This window comes from Neofelis nebulosa, chromosome 2 (assembly GCF_028018385.1).
Source record: "Neofelis nebulosa isolate mNeoNeb1 chromosome 2, mNeoNeb1.pri, whole genome shotgun sequence".
NCBI lineage: Eukaryota > Metazoa > Chordata > Mammalia > Carnivora > Felidae > Neofelis > Neofelis nebulosa.
In genome coordinates, this window is record NC_080783.1 from 114,249,156 (window position 1) to 114,263,875 (window position 14,720).

At 44.8% G+C, this 14,720-nt stretch overlaps 1 protein-coding gene across 1 annotated transcript in view; it reads right to left on the reverse strand.

Annotated features, from left to right (window-relative positions):
• Positions 1-4,074: 4,074 nt before the first annotated feature.
• LORICRIN (loricrin cornified envelope precursor protein) overlaps positions 4,075-14,720 on the reverse strand; it is a 19,359-nt gene continuing 8,713 nt past the window's right edge. Inside the window, exon 4 of the mRNA XM_058693223.1 lies at positions 4,075-5,348. Within this exon, the coding sequence (XP_058549206.1) occupies positions 4,309-5,348 (1,040 nt within the window). The 3' untranslated portion in view covers positions 4,075-4,308. The remainder of the gene's footprint in view (positions 5,349-14,720) is intronic.

A 14,720-nucleotide genomic window follows, 5' to 3' on the forward strand; every position in this document is an offset into this window, starting at 1 on the left:
GGTTTCTGATGAATAATCTACTGTCATTTAAACCATAGTTTCCCTGTAGATGATGTGTCATTTTTCTCTACCTGCTTTCAAGATTTTTTTTCTTTGTCATTAGTTTTCAGAAGTTTGGTTATAATGTTTTTGGTGTGGGTTTCATTTCTTTTTTTTTATATGAAATTTATTGTCAAATTGGTTTCCATACAACACCCAGTGCTCATCCCAAAAGGTGCCCTCCTCAATACCCATCACCCACCCTCCCCTCCCTCCCACCCCCCATCAACCCTCAGTTTGTTCTCAGTTTTTAACAGTCTCTTATGCTTTGGCTCTCTCCCACTCTAACCTTTCTTTTTTTTTTCTTCCCCTCCCCCATGGGTTTCTGTTAAGTTTCTCAGGATCCACATAAGAGTGAAACCATATGGTATCTGTCTTTCTCTGTATGGCTTATTTCACTTAGCATCACACTCTCCAGTTCCATCCACGTTGCTACAAAAGGCCGTATTTCATTCTTTCTCATTGCCACGTAGTATTCCATTGTGTATATAAACCACAATTTCTTTATCCATTCATCAGTTGATGGACATTTAGGCTCTTTCCATAATTTGGCTATTGTTGAGAGTGCTGCTATAAACATCATTTCTTTGTCTCTCTCTTTTGCTTTTATGTGTACAACTCTTATAAGCATCTTTATTATATGTTTTACCAGCTTTATTGAGATATAATTGACATATAACATTGTGTAAGTTATATAACATGTTGATTTGATACATTAAAAATTGCAAAATGATTACCACTATAATATTAGCTACTACCTCCATCTTGTCACATAGTTACCTATTCTTTTTTCTGATGAAAATATTTGAGATCTATTCTCTTAGAAACCTGCAAGTATATGTTACAAGATTATTAGCTATAATCACATACTTACATTAGACCACCAAACTTGTTAATTTTATGACTGGAAGTTGTACTCTCTGACCAATATCTCCTCATTTTTTCCACCCCCCCAACTCCTGATAAACATGAGGATGCTCTATTTCTCTGAGTTTGTCTTTTTTAGATTCCACATATAAGTGATATTATACAGTATTTGTCTTTCTCTATCTGACTTATTTCACTTATCATAATGCCCTCAAGTTCCATCCAAGTTGTTGAAAATGGCAGGAATTCCTTCTTTCTTTTGGCTGAATAATATTCACATATACATGGTCTTCTTTATCCATTCATCTATTGATGGACATTTAAGTATTGGGAGTAATGCTGCAGTGAACATTGTATATACAGATATATTTGCAAGATCCTGATTTCAGTTTGGATATATACCCAGAAATGGGATTTCTAGATTAAATGGTAATCTTATTTTTAACTTTCTGAGGAACCTCCATACTGTTTTCCATAGCAGCTGTACCAATTTGTATTCCCACCAAGAGTGCACTAGGTTTTGTTTGTTTGTTTTTTCCCCTCTACATCCTTGCCAATACTTGTTATTTCTTATCTTCTTGAGTATAGCCATTCTGACTGGTGTGAGATGATATGTCATTGTGATGTTGGCTTGCATTTCCCTGATGGTTAGTTATGTTGAGTACCTTTTCATGTACCAGTTGGCCATTGGTGTGTCTGGATAATGGTATATTCAGCTTCTCTGCCAGTGTTTAAGTTGTTAATTTTTTTTTTTTTGCTGTTGAGTTGTAAGTTATTTTTCTAAATTTTAGATTATAACCCCTTGTCAGTTATATGATTTGCAAATATTTTCTCCCATACTGTAGGCCACCTTTTCATTTTGTTGGTTTTTCATTTGCTGTGAGAAGCACTTTAGTTTGATGTAGTCTCATTTATTTATCTTTTTGCATTTGTTGCTTATGCTTTGTTGTCATATCCAGAAAATTGCTGCTGAGACCATTATCAAGGAACTTTATCCCTATGCTTTCTCCTAGGAGTTTCATAGTTTCAGGTCTTAACTTTTAGTCTTTCATTCATTTTAAATTCATTTTTATAGAGTGATGTATTGGTGTGGCTTTCTTTGGGTTTATCCTGTTTGAAGTTGACTTACCTTCTTAAATCTGTAGATTTATGTCTTTCACCAAATTTACATAATTTTGATCTATTATTTATTCTAAATTTTTTAGCCCCATATTCTCTTCTCCTTTTGGGACTCTGATTACATGAATGCTAGCTCTTGTGTTGTCCCACAGGCTTTTGAAGCTCTCTTCTTCTTCTTCTTCTTCTTCTTTTCTTTCAGCCTATTTTCTCTCTGTCATTGAGATTGGATAATTTCTACTGACCTATTTTCGAGTTCACTGATTCTTTACTCTGTGATTTCCATTCTGCTACTGAACACATCCAGTGAATTTTATATTTTTCAATTCTAAAATTTAATTCTACAGTTGTTTATTATAAATTTTCACTTAATTCTTCTTTATAGTTTCCATTTCTTTGCCAAGACTTTCTATTTTTTTCAAGTGTGTTTGTAAATTCTTGTGGAAGCATTTTTATATCTTTAAAGTCCAAAATCTGTTTCATTTCAGTGTTGGTATTGATTGTGTCTTTTCTCATTCAAGTTGAGATTTTCCTGGTTCTTGGTATGGTAATTTTTTATTGTGTGCTAGACATTTCAGGCATTATGTTTTGAGACCCTGGATCTTATTCAAATCTTATATTACAGCAGGTCTCTGCTAATACTACACCAGTGAAGGAAGTGTGTGCATAGGGGGTGTTATCGTCTTACCACTGGAAAGGAGAAGTCCAATCTTCTCATTCTTTTTTTCCAGGGTGGTTAGTTATAGTAAGGTGGATATTATCATAAAATATTTCTGCCTCTCTAGGTCATGTTTCTTGGTCCTTTGGATGTGGTGGGAGGTATTTGTTTGCACCTGTTGGTATTTCTTGGTTGCAGACTTTGCAGTGCCCAATCTAAGATAATAGGAAGCAAAAAGGAAACCCAGGGTACTTACCACAGACAGTGTCAGTCCTCAAGTTCTGAGGACCCTAGCTACTCTGCCTTCTTCTCTCCACCTTTTAGACTGTCCTTATGTTTTTTTAAATATATTATGCCCAGATATTTTAGTTACATTTAGCTGGAGCGATAAGAAGTGCATCTACTCCATCTGACACAGAACTAAACGTCTTACTTTTATTTAAAAAATATACATATGTATATGTATATATAGTATGCAGTGGTTGGACTATTGGGTCTTTAAAGCTGCTACCTGTTTTGACTCTCTAAATGGAAGAACTGGGGAGGGATAATTTGTCTTTTTGTCTCCAGCAATGACTGGGTAAGGAGAGTACTTTGGATTTTTGGTGTAGCAGGTGTTTTGCTCCAGGTAAATCAATAAGTTAACATTTACCTAGAGCTAGTAGAATCAAGATATGAAATGGGGCCTGGAGAGTTCTTGGCCAGACTGATACTCTACATCTCTTTTGAGACCTATGCAATTAACAGAGCAATTAGAGCTTTTTCCTTGCTAATTGGTATGCTTCCTGTGTTTCCCCATGACCTCTCTGGTACTGGTATGTTTTTTGCATACACTTACGCTGTATGTTCCTAAGTTAGGTGAAGCGTCGTTAAGAGACCAGGAAACAGCTCCTGTACTTCCTCCTCTCCCTACAGGTACCTAGTAAACATCTCATACGCTGTAGAGAGTCACATATATACAATTATTCTTTCTCCTGTGAGTCTGGGTAGCATACGCTAATGCTCCTCATGTGAAGCCACCCTGCCTTCAGACCTTGCAGAGCAAGTTCTGGACTATGCGAGACAGCATCTCCCCAGGGCAGACCTGTCTTTAAAAAGCATTGAGCTCAAGAAGAAGACCCAGAGTGGCAATCCAACCCACTAGGGGATGTTCATGGAAATCTGTCCGCAGAATCTTTGTGTTTGAGGATCACCTCACCATCTTAAGCAATAAAACAGAGAGCTCACATCTTTGCTTCTGGTTGCCAGTCATTCCTCCCTCCTCTGCTGACCCCCTTCCCCCCAAAAAATAAGTATTTGTTGAATGAATGTATATATGGACGGATGAGTGAACGGAGGAAAGGAAATGAATGAAATGTGACTTGGAAGATACAAAGGTGACTAAAACCCAGAAATTCTCATGAATTGCAAATTTATTGACTGAGGAGGCACTGGGGTTGGGAGGTAATTGTACAGAAACCAAAGAGGAAAACCTGCAGAACAAGAAGCAGCCCCAGAACTCTAAGGCTTCGTCTGGGTGTAACACACGAAGCATTTGGGAACCTCGGCAATATCAAGAGAGCGCTGAGCCCATAGGCGCCCACGGAAAACGGCTCTAGCTCCTCAGTCTCCGCGGCGTCCAACTGGCCTTATTTGCTTGGCCAGGTAGGCGCCTGCTTCTGCTGGGTCTGGTGGCAGATCGGGACGCCCTTGCCACCTCCGGAGCCCCCACCGGAGCTGCCGCCCCCACCGCAGGACGACCCCCCACCACTGGAGAAGCAGCTGCCGCCGCCCCCGGAGGAGCCGCCGCCCCCACCGCAGGACGACCCCCCACCACTGGAGAAGCAGCTGCCGCCGCCCCCGGAGGAGCCGCCGCCCCCACCGCAGGACGACCCCCCACCACTGGAGAAGCAGCTGCCGCCGCCTCCAGAGGAGCCGCCGCCCCCAGAGCAGGAAGAGCCCCCTCCGTAGCTCTGCTGCGGCATGCAGGAGGTCTGGGTGGTCTCCTGCGAGGAGAAGTAGCCAGCTCCCCCGCAGCCGGAAGAGCCCCCGCCGCCCCCGCAGCTGGAGGAGCCCCCGCCGCCCCCGCAGGCGGAGGAGCCCCCGCCGCTCCCGCAGCCGGAAGAGCCCCCGCCGCAGCCGCCGCTAGAGATGCTTCCGTAACTCTGGCACTGAACCTGCTGCCCGGAGCCTCCGCCGCCCCCGGAGTAGCCCCCGCAGCTGGAGCCTCCGCCGCCCCCGGAGTAGCCCCCGCAGCTGGAGCCTCCACCTCCGCAGCTGGAGCCTCCACCGCCCCCGGAGTAGCCTCCACAGCTGGAGCCTCCGCAGCTGGAGCCTCCGCCGCCCCCGCAGCTGCCACCACCTCCGGAGTACTTGACACTCCCACTGGAACCGCCGCCGCCGCCGCCGCCGCCTGAATAGCCTCCGCAGCTGGAGCCTCCGCCGCCGCCGGAGTAGCCCCCGCAGCTGGAGCCTCCGCCTCCTCCTGAGTAGCCTCCGCAGCTGGAGCCTCCACCGCCTCCAGAGTAGCCGCCGCAACCGGAGCCTCGGCCGCCTCCGCCGCCTCCGCCGCCCCCGCCGCCCCCGCCGCCCCCGCCGCCCCCGCCGGAGGTCTTCCCGCAGCCCACTGGGGGCATGGGGGTGGGCTGCTTTTTCTGGTGAGACATCTTGTTTAAGGAGAGAGAGAAGCCTAGAAAGAGAGCAGGGAGCATCACTGGACCAACCGCAAGAGCATGGAAGAGGCAGGGACAGCCGTGGAAACGCCCATCATCCTCCAGGGCAGCACGGCCAGGCTGGGCTTGATGCCCTCTGTTTAGACCGGGAAGAACTCTCCTATGGGACTCCTGGGATTAGTCGTTTCCCCCTCAGAAAGTCTTTACCAAGCAGTAAATAGCCCAGGTACTGCTCGCATTTCTCTCTCCCAGCTCTGCCTTTGGCATCTGAGTGATTTGGAAGCAAATAACCCACAGTCCCACCTCTATCCTCACTTCCTGAAAAATGAGACAGTTCGAGCACTTCATCACTCATGCCTCCTCCAATCCCAACACGGATTCTCTGAATGCAAATAGAAATTCCCACAAACCTCCACCTAGGGTGGAGGATTTTACCTATCCCTGACAAAACATAGGGAGGTTTGTCCGAATGTCAGAGGGCTGTTGCCCCCCCCCCCCCCCCGACTTCTCTGCAAAAGCTCTTAGTTCAAACTCTTGGTCTGTCCCACTGAGCCTAGCCATGATCCGGAAGCTAGTTATCGGAAAAAGCAGTCTCCCCCTGGTCTGGTCCTGTCTGTACACAGGGGAAAGGACCCAGTGGTCCTTTGGATCAGAATCTCTGACCAGAAGATGTAGGCTTTGCTTACAGCCAAGCTTGGTTGATGGGGGCCATTAATAGTAGGATGTTGTGCCATGGCATCTCATGCCATTTCTCTCTCAGAACATCTCTGAAAAACTGGCACTGGGTTCCTGAGCTTCCCCAAATATCCACTATCTGCAGTATTGTCTGCATTACTCTCCTTGTTCTCCCTTACTCTCTGGAACTAAGACTCAGCCTATTCTCCTGACCAGTGCATAAGGTCCATCCTGCCCACTCATAGGAGCAGTCTGCAAAATGTCCCTCTGTGCCCATCACTGGCCTGCTCCTAGAGGGGTGCCATAGAGATAGAAGGTAGTCTTGTCTTTGTGGAGTTCCTATTCTGGCCAGAAGATCAGAGACACAAATCCACACAGCAACAGCTCAGCCCCCACTGCCTTCCTGCCTGAATTCCCTCTAAACATGAATGCAGTTGGAAAGTCAGAGGTCCTATAGTTTCCAAAGGGGTCAGAGGTCTTGCCAATCTGTCCCCTAGTCCACCTAGCCTGCACAGGCCTGGGGAAGACTAGCTGGGAAGATGAGAGTCAGGAGAACTCACACTTACTTGAAGCACCAGGAGCTGAGTGAGGAGAGGAGATGCTGGCTTATGTTAGGAGCACTGGAGCTCCCAAGGTTTTATACTCTGAGCCCTGACTCATCTATTGATCTGGGCCAGCCTCTCATGTTTGGCCTCAGTTATGTGACCCATGGCTGTCACCCCACCTGTCTGTTGATTACAGGCACAGGGTGGCCCATTCATGAAGATTTTGGCATTCTTGAGATAGTGTGTGACTGGCCCCTTCTCTGATGCAACTGTGTGGCAGCAGGGATGGCTGGCTAGAGTGGATGGCAGACATTGTTTCCACAACCTATGACAAAGGGTTCATGCTGTGAACAGAGGTCCGTGCTTGAGGACTAGGTCTCAGACTCTTAGTTGGCCCAAGAGTCTACACCATAGACAGGGCTATAACTGGCCCAAGAGTTGGCCCAAGAGTCTACACCATAGACAGGGCTATTACTAATGGAACATGGGTATCTACATTTATTTATTTCTGCAGATTTATTCCTCTGATCGTTGATACTCACTTTCCTTGCAGAGGAGCAAGGAAGGATCATGTGGTCCTTCCCACCATGGCCTTTGGCCCTGACATCCTGAGGTCTTATGTGGCAACAGTGTCCTCAGCCTATGAGGCAGCCGTGGAATGGAGGGGACTTGAGGTTAAGTGACTGGGTTTGGGTGCTCCCTATGGTACTTGTCAGCTGTGTCACCTTGGACAAAGTCACAGCACCTTACCCAGTGTCTGACATAGGAGGCACTTAGTAGTTATTTGTTGACTATTGAATAAGTAGGCTTCTGATGCTCAGTGACCTTGTCTATCAAATAAGAATAATACCTGTTTCATAGACTCAGGAAGCAGGAATAGTTATATAAAGTGCAGAAGGTGATGCTTTTGTTTTTATTGTTTTCTCCTATTACAGCACAGTCTTACCTCCAACGTGGCCTACCCCTGGACACCAAGGCCAGAAGGGAGTCCATGGGTAACTTGAGGCAAGTTCTTGTGGGAAAATAACTCAAAAATTCCCCATTGACCCTGGATCAGTAGCATCACCTCTATGTATGAATGGCATGCTCCCCCCCTTCTTTCATCACTGGAACTCAATTGTTATTGTCTAAATTATGGCATTTGAACTTTGTTCCACCCATCTGTGTGTTGAAATGACAGCTCCAATAATAAATTGACTGTTAATTATGGTGGAGTTTTAAGGATCAAGTGGTCCTGATTAGACTGTGGCCTTCAGAAACCTGTGGCTCTAGTTTTAGTTTGAAAGGCATGAACCCAGGCAAACCCAGATGCTCTCCTCCTGAGAGACTAGCCAGAAGGGAGAAGCCAGGACCTATTGGAGAAAGCATGTTTCTCAACTTGAAGCTGAGGCACCAGTGAGATTTTGAAGGGAAATAAGCCCCAACTAGATGACTACCATGGGTATAACAAAGGTTGGTTTTATTTAGTTGGGAAGCACTGGAGAAAGAGAGAGGGTGTAGACCATGTACAATTCCAGCACTGATCTGTGGGCCCATGTTGGCCCATTACTGTGTGTTCTCTAGTCTGGAGGAAAATGTAAGTAAAAGGATATCAGCAGTATACTCTTTTTTTTTTTCTTTCCATGTTTATTTATTTTTGAGACAGCATGAGTGGGGGAAGAGCAGAGAGAGAGGGAGACACAGAATCCGAAGCAGGCACCGGGCTCTGAGCTGTCAGCACAGAGCCCAAAGTGGGGCTCAAACACACGAACTGTGAGATCATGACCTGAGTCGAAGCTGGACACTTAACTGACTGAGCCACCCAGGTGCCCCTCAGTAGTGTATTCTTGAGAAGAAAAGTCTTTTATTTTGAAATTATGGCCTTCCTACATTTGTGTGTGTTAAAAATATCATTTTGTTTAAAAGTGATGGAAACTCCAGGAGGTTGTAGTTTGTTTCAAGTCCTTACTTGTCAAACTATAAAAATTGTCTATCACAGAAGAGAGGGAAATGTTACTATATGAAATTCTCAAGTTTGGAAGCCTCAAGTGCAGGTAATCCCTTAAAGCTAATAATCTTCAAATTGCCCATGTCAGTTGGAGTATGTAAAGATATGATATTTTCTTTCTTTCTATATATAAGATTTGAGATTCTGGAGCTTTATGCATTGATCCAGCCAACACAGTGTACTGGGTACTACACTGAACATTAATAGAGTCAGAAACCTTGTCAAAGCTGTGCACGGATCTCCTTGGTGGATTTTGGAGAGGGATATTCCATGCCTGCCTTTGCTATTCTAGGTAGCATTTAATAAGAAAACCTTTCTAACTAGTACATTCTACTTTGCTAACTTGTAGAAGAGGCTGATGCAACATGGTATTGACAGCAGTGCTAGATCTTGTAGGCTCTAAGTTAACCTTGCCTGAGGTGAACATATGAGCTTGCTTCTCCATTTTATCCCTCGAGACCAGAAGTAATGAGATACTGTGTGGACAGCAATTGATGATCACATTTCATCAAATCAGTGAGGAAATGATGGAAGTTTGTAGAATTATTACACTTGGGTATTTGAAGTTTTTTGACTTCATATGTCATATTTTTAAGATTTATAACCCTTATATACTTACCTTGAATGTGTGCTAGCACACCTGAGTTCTGCAGCCTGACAGATCACATCTTTGTTCTTGCCTTTACCTGTATCCTTAGAGGGGATGGACCAGAAAGCAAATGCTTCAATGCTCAGTGTGGTGCTAGGAATTAATAGTTGCTCACAGAATCCTGGTGGAAATGAAAGGACTTCTTTTATTTTAATTTAAAAAAAATTTTAAAGATTTATTTTTGAGAGACAGAACGTGAGTGTGGGAGGGGCAGAGAGAGTAGGAGACACAGAATCAGAAGCAGGCTCCAGGCTCTGAGCTGTTAGCATAGGGACTGATGCAGGGCTCAAACTCACCAACTGTGAGATCATGACATGAGCTGAAGTCAGAAGCTTAACCGACTGAGCCACCTAGGTGCCCCAGCTCTGGTGGGGAGTGGGGGGGACATGGTCCCTATCCCAGGCAATCCTCAGTCTGAAGGGAGATCACAGCTCTTGAATATGGGGAGCCCCCAGCCTGATAGAAGCCTACTCATTACAGTCTTTATGTGTCTAAAGCTACACACATGTCTCCTCATGATTGAGTGCTGACAACCTACCTAACTGAGGGTTAAAGGGCAACAGGTGGTTTGTAAAGAATAAAAAAAGACACAGGGCAAGGGCTCAGGAGCATTGGCAGGGCAGGCATAGAGCTTGGAAGCCCTAAATGTAACGTTTACATTCACTGTGAAAGTTTCCTCTTCTAGTCCTGCCCAGGAGGTGCCTCAGAGCTTCAGAACCGCCGCACCCCCCCCCCCCCCCCCCCCCGCTCCAGGGTACATATTCATCCTGTCTCCAACGTTCCTGGGTCAGCAGTTTGAAGAGGTGGTTGTCTTTGTTAGAGAACTGGGAGAAGGACAGCTCTCTAGTGGTTCATGGCTGCTAGAATTCCTTCTCCAGGAAGCTTCCCTAGGTCCATCCACCCACTGGTTCCATTTTCTTTGCCACTTTCCCTTTCCAATCCCTTAAGGAACTACTGTACCAGTTACAGCCTGCTAATGACACATCCAGTAGCCTTGTCTCCTTTTTTCAACTTATAACTGTCCTTGACAGCTGGGTCCCCATTAGTTCCTTATTTTGCATCCTAAGATTCAAAGAGAGTTTATAGCATCCTGGAGCTTTATTTGGACGTGTTGACTTTTGAATGACTCTCTTTTGCGTGCTTCTGGAGCTCATCCCTGCATGGAGAAGGAGGCCCACAGCAGAGTTGTTCCAGCATTCCTGAATAGCTTGTAGATGCATGCAAGATGAGCAGTGTGCCCAGGGACTGCACTTGCTTGGCTTAGACACTTCTGGTGTGGACAGACTCTGGTGTTTATGGACTGCTGCTACATATGGGTCTTGCCTATTCCTCACAAGGGTCCTGTGTGCTCAGTGATGTCATCCTCATTTCCCAGATAAAGCAATCAGCCCATAGAGGCTAATGGAACTGCTTACATTTCCCCAACCTTTAAGTGGCAAAGCCAGGATTCAGACTCAGTTGTTTTGATTCCAAATTTTGCATTCTTTCCAAGTACTACATGCCTCTTCTTTTTGAATCTATATGGGCAGAATGAGGGGATGACATCCCAGGCAGGCTCAGGTTCACACCTTCTAGGAGGCAGGGAACAGATCTCACTCTTGTGGTTGCTCCCAGGTGCTCAAGGACAGTTCTGTTAATTAGTGGACTGTAGGAGCCAAGAGGAGGTCGAGGTCATCTGATAGACCTTTACCATTGTTGGAGGTAGATGAACAACCCAAGGGCCAGAGAAGCCAAACTATTTCCCAAGGCCACACAATAGGCCCGGGACTAGAGCCTGGGTCTCTGGCCTTCCCATTCTAAGCTTTTCCCACTGCAGACTCCGCTGAGGATTTGTGATTTCTCCTGACAAGATCATCTCCAGGTGTTGGCAGTGAGACCAGGAAGTAGTTACAAAGACCGTAAAAGTATTGAGCTGACATGTTCAGGTAAACTCCTGGGTCTGAGTGCTCTAGCCTCTGGGCCTGGAAGGAAATTGTTGATGCTGAGTTCCTTCAACAGGTGGGCAGCTGCTGCATAGCCTGAGGGCTCACATATAAACTTTACAAGCAGGGAGGAACAGTGAACAGCAGTTATGGGCCCTGTCCTGCTCCAAGATAGGCTGTGTCAGAGGAGGCCTCTCAGGACTTTTGTGCCTGGTGGTAGTTGGTGGCCCAAGAATGTTGGTTCAGCCCGTCCACTGTTAATCCACTGAGTATCCATGGGCAGATAATGCATCGTTGCTTTAACTGACTCCCAAGTCAAATAAAATCTGGAAATCAAAACGATATGAAGGAAAGAGCACAAATATTTCAGACCCACAGCCTTCTAGGCTCTTTGGCCTAAAGCTTTAACCCAAATTCTTTCAGGAGCATGCTGCTTTAGATGACCAGCACCAATATACCTCTCCTTTACTGAGAGTCATTGAAAATCAAGGCAAGGTAAGTGCTCTTTCCATTTTGGTCTCAAATCTAATTTTAATTCTTACATGGGTCTCTCAGGAATTCCCTGGGGCTACAGCAGGCTTTGGATGTGACCTCTCTGACTCAAAGACAGCTAATGGGATTTACAACTGAAGACCAGAATCTGGATCCAGCCTGTGTTTTGACCAGGAAAGCTCTTTCATCACATTTGCTGGTTATCCTTAATTTTTGTTCATTCTTCAAACTATACCTTATTTCAACAGTTGAAGCTGTTGAAATTGGGTGGATGATTTATGGCAAACCTTTTGATTGCTTAGAAATGTAAGAATAATCACAATTTGGTTTGTGTGCCTCTACTGACTTTTCCATTGGGTCCCTTCATATGCTCAGAGAGTTCCAAGGTGAAGGGCTATGGAACCATTTTTCACATCTGGTGTGGATTCCTAGGGCCTTCTCTCCTGGACTAGGAGCAGCATCTAGGCAAGATTGGATGCTCCTAATTTTCCATTTCTCCATTTAACTCAGAGTATTTGATATGTACTTGTTCATCAGTGAAGGAGATGAGAATTTTAGCCTCATATCCCAGGGAAAATACAATCTGATTTAGTTTTCCATGGAAATTACTTTAAATAGATTGGTCATGGCAAGCTGCTTTCCCCTGCCACCCCCCATCTTTCATTCAAGGTGCCTGATTCCCCTATCATCTCCCTTTCTTATTTTTCAGAATATCCCTTGGATCATGCTTTCCTAGAGATACTAATCACCCATGGTCCAGTGGTCAGCTTTCTGGAGGGGCCTGAAGCAGCACCCGGGGGCACTTCTGAGGTTTCCCAGTCTCTGGTCTGTTCTGAAGGTTAAGGATTAGAATCTTTTCTCTTCTGAGGTATTGGGGTCTTGGGAGTTCTTGTGCTCTAAACCTGTGATCTTGGGCTCACATTTCCCACGCCCCTCCCCCAACTTCAATTTCTCCACGCATACAGTCAGTCTGAGTTCTGTCCAGTGTTCTTTTGGTCCCTCCTTCCCAGGGCCTCACTCTGGACAGAGAGGAAGGAGAAATGAGGATCAGAGGTAGTAATAGGGAAGAAACTAGGTGGGATGACAAGAATCAAGGGCCCCTGGGAAAAGAGCCTAGAAACTCTCATACCTCCCTGTTTGCTAGCCTTGTTCCAGTGAGAGGCATTTTGGGTACTTTTCTTCCCCAAGAGCATTTCCCCCCACTAAGCTTGCTGTGGAGGAGGAGGGAGGGATTTAGCAGGAGGGTTGGGTGAGGAAAGTTGGCCTGTGCTATGAGTAACCTTTGCAGAGTATCATTACCCAGGGTGGATATAATTGCTGGGGATTAAGAGAAACATGTGGGCAAGCTACTATTGCCTTAGATCCTTCAATGATTAGCAAAGATCACTTTGGGTCTCAGAGGAAGGATTATTTTATCTCCTGAATGTTCCCTAGAAGTGAATCCCCTTGTGGTGGAACTGGCCCCTTACTTTCTAGTAAATCATTCTGTTGTAAAATACAAAGAAAAACAAAACAAAAACCAAGTAGCCTCACCATAACTTGAAAAGTAAAGCAGAGAAAACAAGTTACATTTAATTCCAGTATTTAAATACAATTAGTGTTAAGTCTTGGTTAGTACTTTCATCTCTTTTTCCTTCTTACTTATACCTTCCTTTCATATAAACTCTCCATTTTGGGTGCTGATTTTCCATGTGACATTTTCATCATGCACATATCCCCATGGCCCTCCATTAGTTTTAGTGGCTGTGCTCCTTTTCCCGCTCCTTATCTTACTTCCACCTGCCCTGTAACCTCTTTACCCTTAAGACCTCATTGTTGAATTTCAGTGGGTATTTGTTGTCTCCCTGACAGATTGCTAATTATCTTTATCTTCCTTTATGTGCACAGAGTGGCTTCATAGTAGGTGAGGAGAAAGGTTAGTTGCATGAGACCCAATCCCCAATCCTTTAGTTCTCATCTCCGATGACTCTTCGTGCAGAACCTAGTGCCTCAGTTCCCCTTGACTCTAACTCCACAGAGTCATTATTTTCCATCAAATGTTTTCATTTTGTCTGCATCTATTCCTCACAGGGCCAGGATTCCCTTGGGAATGTGCAGTCAGAAACAATACCTTCTAAAAAATTTTTAATTCCAGCATAGTTAATCTACAGTGAAATATTAGTTTTAGGTCTGCAACACAGTGATTGCTTCCACCCGGTGCTCATCACAGACGCACTCCTTAGTCCCCATCACCTATTTTGCCCATCCCCTCTCAGAACCATCTCTTTGTTCTCTATAGTTAAGAGTGTTTCTTAACTATAGTTTTCTTGTTTGCCTCTCTCTCTCTCTCTCTTTTTTTCTCTTTGCTCATCTGTTTTGTTTCTTAAATTCCATCTATGAGTATTCCATCATATGGTATTTGTTTTTCTCTGACTGACTTATTTCGCTTAGCATTATACTCTCTAGCTCCATTCATGTTGTTGCAAACCTTTTAGTGTATGTGTGGGAGAGTAGGAGTAAGGGGCAGAGGAAGAGTCAGCAGTTTAATGGGGCATTTGAAAAACAAGTCACTTAGGGCAATAGTAGCCAAGTGCCCATGGGATAAGGGGATGCAGGGAAAAGGAGTCACTGAATAAGCCTTCTTGGAAGAGGTGTTTTGAGTTGGGATTGGAAAATAGTGAAAACTGTAGATAGGTTTCTCCAGATTTGAGCTTTGGTTCTCATATTTTCTTTCATGTGTATGTGGCTAGGTGTGCATGTGTGATGTGTGTACACACGTGTGATGTGTATGTGTCCATGTGTGATGCTTGTGTGAATGAATGATGTGTATGGACATGTATAATGTGTGTATCTGTCTGTGTATATATGTGCACACATGTTTGTGTGTACATATTATATGCTTATACATGTGTGTAGGCATGTGTGATATGTGTATGTGTCTTTGAGTCTGTGTGGGGTGTGTGTCCATATGTCCATGTATCCATGTTTATGTGTACACATATATGTGTGTGATGTGTGTATATATATCTGTGTATATGTGTTTCTGTCTCCTTTCCACAGACTTCAGTATCTTTCCTCACATTAGACTCTTCTTCATAGAACCTGTTCCCTCTCTCCTGGGAATGTTGGCCCTGGAATTG